The sequence below is a fragment of the Dermochelys coriacea genome, chromosome 6 (genome assembly GCF_009764565.3).
Source record: "Dermochelys coriacea isolate rDerCor1 chromosome 6, rDerCor1.pri.v4, whole genome shotgun sequence".
In the NCBI taxonomy this organism is placed as follows: domain Eukaryota; kingdom Metazoa; phylum Chordata; order Testudines; family Dermochelyidae; genus Dermochelys; species Dermochelys coriacea.
In genome coordinates, this window is record NC_050073.1 from 9,164,185 (window position 1) to 9,170,950 (window position 6,766).

Below are 6,766 nucleotides of genomic sequence, written 5' to 3' on the forward strand. Positions count from 1 at the left end.
GTGCACTGTGGGTAGCTATCCCGCAGTTCCCACAGTCCCCGCTGCCCATTGGAATTCTGGGCTGAGCTTCCAATGCCTGATGGGGCCAAAAATTTGTGTGGGTGGTTATGGGTAAATGTCACCAGTCAACCCATAGACTAACAGACGTATTAGAGCATAAGCTTTCGTGGGTGACGAAGTGGGTATTCACCCACGAAAGCTTATGCTCTAATACGTCTGTTAGTCTATACGGTGCCACAGGACTCTGCTGTTTTTACAGACTGGTTTGTTATTGTAGGGTCTACCCACAGCATTTGTTATTCTGGCAGGGCTGGAATGTTGTAGACACCCCTCATGTCACCAGGGACGTGTGGGCAGGGGGGCCGGGCGGGGGAGGGGAGGTCACAGGGACCTCCCCTGTGATGGGTCTCTCCTCTACAGGGCATCCCTTGTGCCATCCCTGCTGGAATCTGTCAAGGGCCCATCCCCACCAGAGATGCTGATCCTGAGCTGCTCCTCCAAGCTGCGGCTACTGGAGGGGACCCTATGGAGGGTCCTGCCCAATACATTGCCGGTGATATGGACCCATCTTTTTTCCCACGTGCCACTTCCTGGGACGGGGATGGGAGCAGGGCAGAAAGTTCTCTCTCCCCAGGGTGATGGGGTGGAGATTGGGCGGGCTGGGGGCAAGCCCCAACCCCTGGGTCAAGGGCTAGCTGGGGAGGCAGGCCCCTCCCCCCAGGAGCTGGCTGCTCTCCCAGCCGCCCCCTCTCCACTCGCATCTCCTGTCTCCCAAAGTCCAAACCCAGCAAATTCCTGCTGCTCATCCAGCGTAGCCGGCAGGACCTCCCCAGTCAATCATAGGGCAGATTGGCTCCATATCAATCAATTACAGCGCCAGCAGGCTCTGAGCCAGCCAGTCACTGCATTGGCAGGCTCTGTGCCAGCCAAAGACCTGGGTAGCCCTAGCTCCTTCCATGACTCCATGCCCATCACATGGCTCAAGTGTGTGTGGGGGAGCCAGCAGCCCCTTTGTCCTCCCTCTCCCGCGCTCAGGGTCTCCCCTGAGATACCAGGACAGGACCTACAAATAAGGGGTCAGACCCCTAAACCAGAAGAGTAAACCCAGGGTGGTGATTAGAGACTGGCCCCGCCCCAGCCCTCATCCCTCATACTCCCTTCCCCATATCTCTCCCCTCCACGTCCCTGCCCCCTCCCTGCCCCTCACCCCAACACCTAGCATCCCCCACATCTCCCCACACACTTCTCAATTGCCTGTCCTTGCTGCTCCTCACATACCCTGCCCCCCATCTCTGGTACCCAGAGCCTGGGGCAGCCGACTTCTCTGGCCTCAGGCCCCTGAAATCATTGTGAGGTGGTGGCCATCTTGACTAAGGGCAGCCTGTGGTGTCAGCCCCATTGGCAGGGATGGGAGAGGGTGGCCATGTTGGAGAAAGGCAAAAACCTCACCAAATGTGCAGAAAATCACGAGATGCTGAAACTCCCCAATAAATATGGGGAGGCTCCAAACAGAGTTGTGGGAGTGGGAATTGCTGCCCCTCCCCCAGCTCTGACCACCACCTCCATGTCTCTGGCAGGTCTATGGCGCCGTGATGACCATAAACCGAGGGAACCCGGCTGCGCAGGAGGTGCTGGTGGATTCATGGCCCAAGTTCAAAGTCGTGCTCACCCGGCCACACAGAGAGGTGCCACCCCTCAGTCACCATGCTGCACCTGGGGAACTGGATGGCTCGGAGGACGTAGAATGGGACCCGAGGCCTTTCCTCTCCAGGGGACCCCAGGACGGGGGGCCAGATTGGCTTGGGGAGGATACAGGGACTGGGATTGGGATTTGGAGCCTTCCTCTTCAGGGGGCCACAGGATGGAGCCAAGCTGGCCTGGGGGCTGGGAATGGGACACACAGCCCTTCCCCTCTGGGGGGCCCAGGGCAGGGACGAGCCTGCCTCAGGGGATGGGGGGCAGGTAGATCAGTCATTCCATTGGGAGTTCTCCCATCTTGGCTATATGTCTCCCCCTGCAGGTGGCATCGGATGACTCTGATTTCTACACCAACACATACACAGTGTACTACCGGGACCTAGGCGCCTACCGGACCTTGCTGGGCAGTGCCGTCAACTGGGGCCAGACCTTCCGTATCCATGGTAACATAGGCCCCACAGCATCTGGGAGAGCCCCACAGCAACTGAACACATATGTCGTGTCTGGGCCAAACCCAAGGATCCCGCCCTACAGTGCCAGCCCCGAAGCCCGCCGCTCCCCACAGGCTGCAAGGCTGCTCCCATGAGCCCTATGCAGGGCAGGTACATATGGGGCTGGGCTGGGGTCAGCTCACCTGACCACACCCTCTTCCCTGAGGGCTGGGGGTTTGGAAGCTCAGGCTCCTGCCCCTCCTGCCCCCTGTGCCAAACTGGGCTCCCCACACATATGGGCCCTTTTGTCACCACCATTCAGTCCCTTTCCCCACTGCTCAGGGTCCGTCGCTGCCCCCTGCAGGGCTCCAGGATGGAGTGTACGAAGTCTCTAAGGACATCGCCGAGGCTAAGGGGATCAAGCTGGATGTGTTCCGCTATTTCACCTATTTTCACCCAGATCCCAGCTCCATGCCTGAGATCCGGTCAGTGTCTGCCTGTGTCACGGGGCCCCACAGGGGGCGTGGTAGGGAAGGAGGCAGCCTAAGAGGTGGGGGCATTGGCCAACATGGCACTGGGATTAGGGTGACCAGACAGTTAGCATGAAAAATTGGGACGGGGCTGGGGGGTAATAGGCACCTATATAAGACAAAGCCCCAAATATCAGGACTGTCCCTATAAAACCAGGACATGTGGTCACCCTAACTGGGATGCCCAAGATCTGGCTGGATATTCCTTATGCAGGGCATTGGGGTCCTGTTGCCACCAGCAGAATCTCAGTGGGATTGGCACTGAGCCCAGCCTCCTTCAGGGATCCTGCAGGAACTGGGGAGGATAGCCATTGGGTGGGGCCAGTCATGGGGAGAGAGATCCCTGTTCAGCTCCTGCACAGGGCCCCAGCCTCTGCCAGGAAACCCTGATGCAAATGGCTTCTGTGCCACCAATGGGGCCCCATCCGTGGCCCCTGAGAACCAGGCACTCCTTCAATCATCCATCAGCCCTGGCAGGGCTTGGGCAGCGAGAGGCCATGCTCCCCACATCCCTGCACCACGTCTCACCTGACCCAGGACGGAGAGGAACCTTCCCTGTCCACAGCCTGTTCAGACCTCGGCTTCTCACCCAGGACCCAGGGAAGGGCAGATACCTCAGGGGCACTTTAGGGATGGGGTGGTCTCTATCAGGAAGGGGAATGAGACACTCAGTTTTAATGAGAAGGGATATTAGGCAGCCTTGCCACTGTATGAGTAAGAGGGGAAAGGCCCCGTGTCCCATTCGCCACTCCCTGAGCCAGAGGATCCCCCTGTTCTGGGGCCAGATCAGAGCTAGCGCCTCCTAGGGGGGAAAGGCCCTGTGACCCATTTCCCATCCCCCAAGCAAGACAGCTTCCTCACCTCTCCACTTGACTCTATCATCCCCCTCTCCTGAGTCCCACAAGTTTGGCCAGGTCTGGAGCCCATCTTACAATGACCTTCATGGGAATCCCTGCCGTCCTGTGGGGGATGCCCAGTTTGATTGACTGCCTCTCCCACATGCCCCTCAGATGGAAGAGCGCTGCCGTAAGAGGTCCCTGCCCCTCCCTCTCCCTGCAGTAACATGACACCTTCTCATGGGACGGGTAGGGGGAAGAGGGACGGCCTGGTGTCTCTGTTCACCCCTTCCCTGGGACACCCAGCCTGGGAGGGGAAGAGGGGAGCCTGCTGCAGCCCCCACAGGGCTGGGAGGGGTGGAAGCACCAGGAGGTGCAGAGGGGAAGCTGGGGCTTGGGGTTGGGGGGGGGACTGGAGACAGAGTTGATTGGTGCCTGTGCGGGGGCAGAACTGATGGGGCAGAATGATTTCCTGGGCAGCAGATGGGCAGATATGGGGATAGGAGCTTCTGCAGTGAGGCCCATATCACCATAATAAATCTGGGAGTGTTGGCAACACTGATTATATCACACCCAGGGGTTCGGGCCAGAGGAGTTCAGCTGTCAAGGGAGACCAGCAATCATAGTGTCATATTTTTAAAAAAACTCATGATCTTAGGGCCATCTCATGATTCTTAGGTGTCACTTTGATCATTGACATTTGGGAGTTGGCCCTGCTGCTCTCTGCCGCCCCCAGGCTGGACCCGGCTGTGAGGCTCTCATCCCTGGATGTCTCCCACGCCGATCTGCTGAATGAAACGTGGGTCTTTGGGGGGAACGAGAAAAGCAGGAAGTACCTGGCCAGCCTGATCCGCCATTTCCCCAGTGTCTGCCTGCTGGATGCTGCTGGCCACCCAGTCAGCTGGACCGCTTCAGACCTGTTTGGTGCCATGGGGCCTGCCTACACTCTGCCCCAGCACCGGGGGCGCGGCTACATGGGGATGCTGAATAATTTGATGGCCAAGAGGTTGCATGCACTAGGCTATCCCAGCTATGGCAATGTGGCCGTGGAGAACTACCGCATGCAGAGATTGCAGGAGAGGCAGGGCTTCCAATGCCTGCCCAGCCTGTGCCACTTCATTCTTCACAACCCAGCACTGGAGAAAGCCCCGACGTTAACCCCCAGCCCAGCACCAGGCACAGCCCCCAAGTGAGTCCAACTGCCCAGGAGAGCTGACAAGGGAGCGGGATAGGGGAGTCTGGGGATCATTGTTAACAAAGTGGAATCAGTAACATCTCCCAAATCCCCTTAACTCCACCCACCAGCATTGACTGATAGCAGGAAGCATTTCTCGCAATTAAACTGACTGTTGAAGACACCTTTGAGTATTTCCCCTTTGCGGCAGCACTCCCCGGCACGGCTGGGACCTTGTGGGCAAGGGGGATGGCAGAATTACAGCTAGGGCCATGCAACAGTTTCCCACTTTTCAAATGAAATTTTCCCAAAAGAGGTTCTGCTTGTTCCCAGTGTCGGCTTTGTGTCCAGACGCTGAGGGCCTGAAAACCAAAGTGTTCTGGGTGCGTAACCCGGTCTGCAGGGTGGTGTCTGCAGCAAGTAAGGTCAGGGTCAAATATCTAGGGCTTCCTTTGGAAAACTAACCAATAGCACCAGTTGGAGCCGCCCCACCAAATTTCTAGGATAACTAAATATGTTCCCTGAGGGGACTTTAAGAGACAAACTGAGTGAGTATGAAACAAGAAGAGCTTTGTTGGAGGGGATGGGGGAACCAGCACCCAACTGGGGAGAGCACAGCAATTACAACTCACCTATCTGTAGTTATGAATAAGTAAACACCCAGTCCTGCCCTTTAGTGCAGGGATCTCAAACTCAAATCACCATGAGGGCCACATGATGACTATTACATTGGCCCGAGGGCCACATCACTGAAACCTTTTCATACAACAATACAAAAGTATAGTCAAAAATGAAAAAAATGAAAAGTAATATAGTATGCTATTAAAAGTCAACGTATTAAATTTTTAAAAACTGTAATGCGAAGAGGGGTATAATAAAATAAAAACACTCAGTAATGCACCTCATTCAAATGACAAAACACGCATTTACTTTTAGAATTACTTTGGTTAAAGCCCCCCCTCTGCCCCTGGCCCTGCCCCCATTCCATCCCTTCCATGAGGTCCCACCTCTGCCCTGCCTCTTCCTGCCCCTACCCCGCCCCCATTCCAACCCCTTCTCCAAATCCCCGCCAACAGGGTGGCCAGGAAAATCCAGCGTTCCGCATTGGCCCCAATGGAACTAGAAACATCTCTCCAGCACCTCTCTGTAACATAGCACATACCAGCCTCAGGGGTGAGGCCCTACCAAATTCATGCTCCATTTTGCTCAATTTCACGGTTTTAGGATTTTTTAAATTGTAATTTTCACAGTTTCAGATATTGTAAATCTGAAGTTTCATGGTGTTGACACCGTGGGTGTCCTGACCCAAAAAGGGGTTAGAAGGGGGTGCGGTATTGCCACTGGAGCTCTGAAGGCAGCACTGTCAGCAGCAGCAGTGCAGGACTAAGGGTGGCAATCTTGCAGGTCCCCCCCCACAATAGCCAGATTTCGTGGGGGAGACCAGATTTCATGGTTGTGAAATTGGTAGGACTCTGCCAACCACTGCAGCCCCATAACCAGCCTCCTTGGATGGAACTTTCCCATAGCCCTATAGACATAGCACCCCGCATCCCAGATCCCCTTTGCTGTCCCCTTCTTTGGCTTTCAGATTTCCTAGCAACTGCAGCAACCTCCCATTCAATGAAGCTACATGCCAACCACAGCTCTCAGACCCCGTGTAGCTCAAAGCGGGGGTATTACAGTATCAAGGAGGTTGAAGGCTGAAAGTTCAAAGCCAACCCTTGGCAGAAGTCAGAGAAGGAACCATGCCTACTGCTATAACCAGCCTCTGCCAAAGGGGTTCTTAATCTTATTATTTGGGGGCATGAGGAAAATGTAATTGCAGGATAGCAGAAGATTCAGAAGGTGCTTAAAATGGTTCATATAAATAAATGACCTCTGTGAATGCTTGCTGGGAGGGGAAATAGGGATAGAGGAGTCTGGGGCTTCAGCAAAGGGAGGAGGATTATGGGGAGGTCAGAGGGGTTGGGGGTTTAGGTGAGGGGGTGGGATATTGGGACAGGTGATATGATGGTGGGAGGGAAGGTGAGTGGGTGTCAGTCACCCCCATATTCTTCCCTCCCATATGTGCCCTGGGATTGGGAGGACCTTTCCCTC

At 55.6% G+C, this 6,766-nt stretch overlaps 1 protein-coding gene across 1 annotated transcript; it reads left to right on the forward strand.

The window, feature by feature from the left end:
* The first annotated feature begins 475 nt into the window (after positions 1-475).
* On the forward strand, positions 476-4,688 carry LOC119856915 (glycine N-acyltransferase-like protein 3). The gene is made up of 5 exons (XM_038405010.2): positions 476-553; positions 1,578-1,685; positions 2,021-2,141; positions 2,494-2,614; positions 4,232-4,688. Exons 1-5 carry the CDS (start codon positions 476-478, stop codon positions 4,686-4,688), a joined length of 885 nt encoding a protein of 294 aa, XP_038260938.2.
* Positions 4,689-6,766: the final 2,078 nt, after the last annotated feature.

What these genes read in the sequence shown, in the direction of transcription:
- LOC119856915 (XM_038405010.2), top strand. Translation starts at nt 476, where the DNA reads ATGCTGATCCTGAGCTGCTCCTCCAAGCTGCGGCTACTGGAGGGGACC. An exon ending in TCCTGCCCAATACATTGCCG is followed by an intron (nt 554 to 1,577) that starts GTGATATGGACC and finishes TGTCTCTGGCAG; the next exon opens with GTCTATGGCGCCGTGATGAC. An exon ending in CCAGACCTTCCGTATCCATG is followed by an intron (nt 2,142 to 2,493) that starts GTAACATAGGCC and finishes TGCCCCCTGCAG; the next exon opens with GGCTCCAGGATGGAGTGTAC.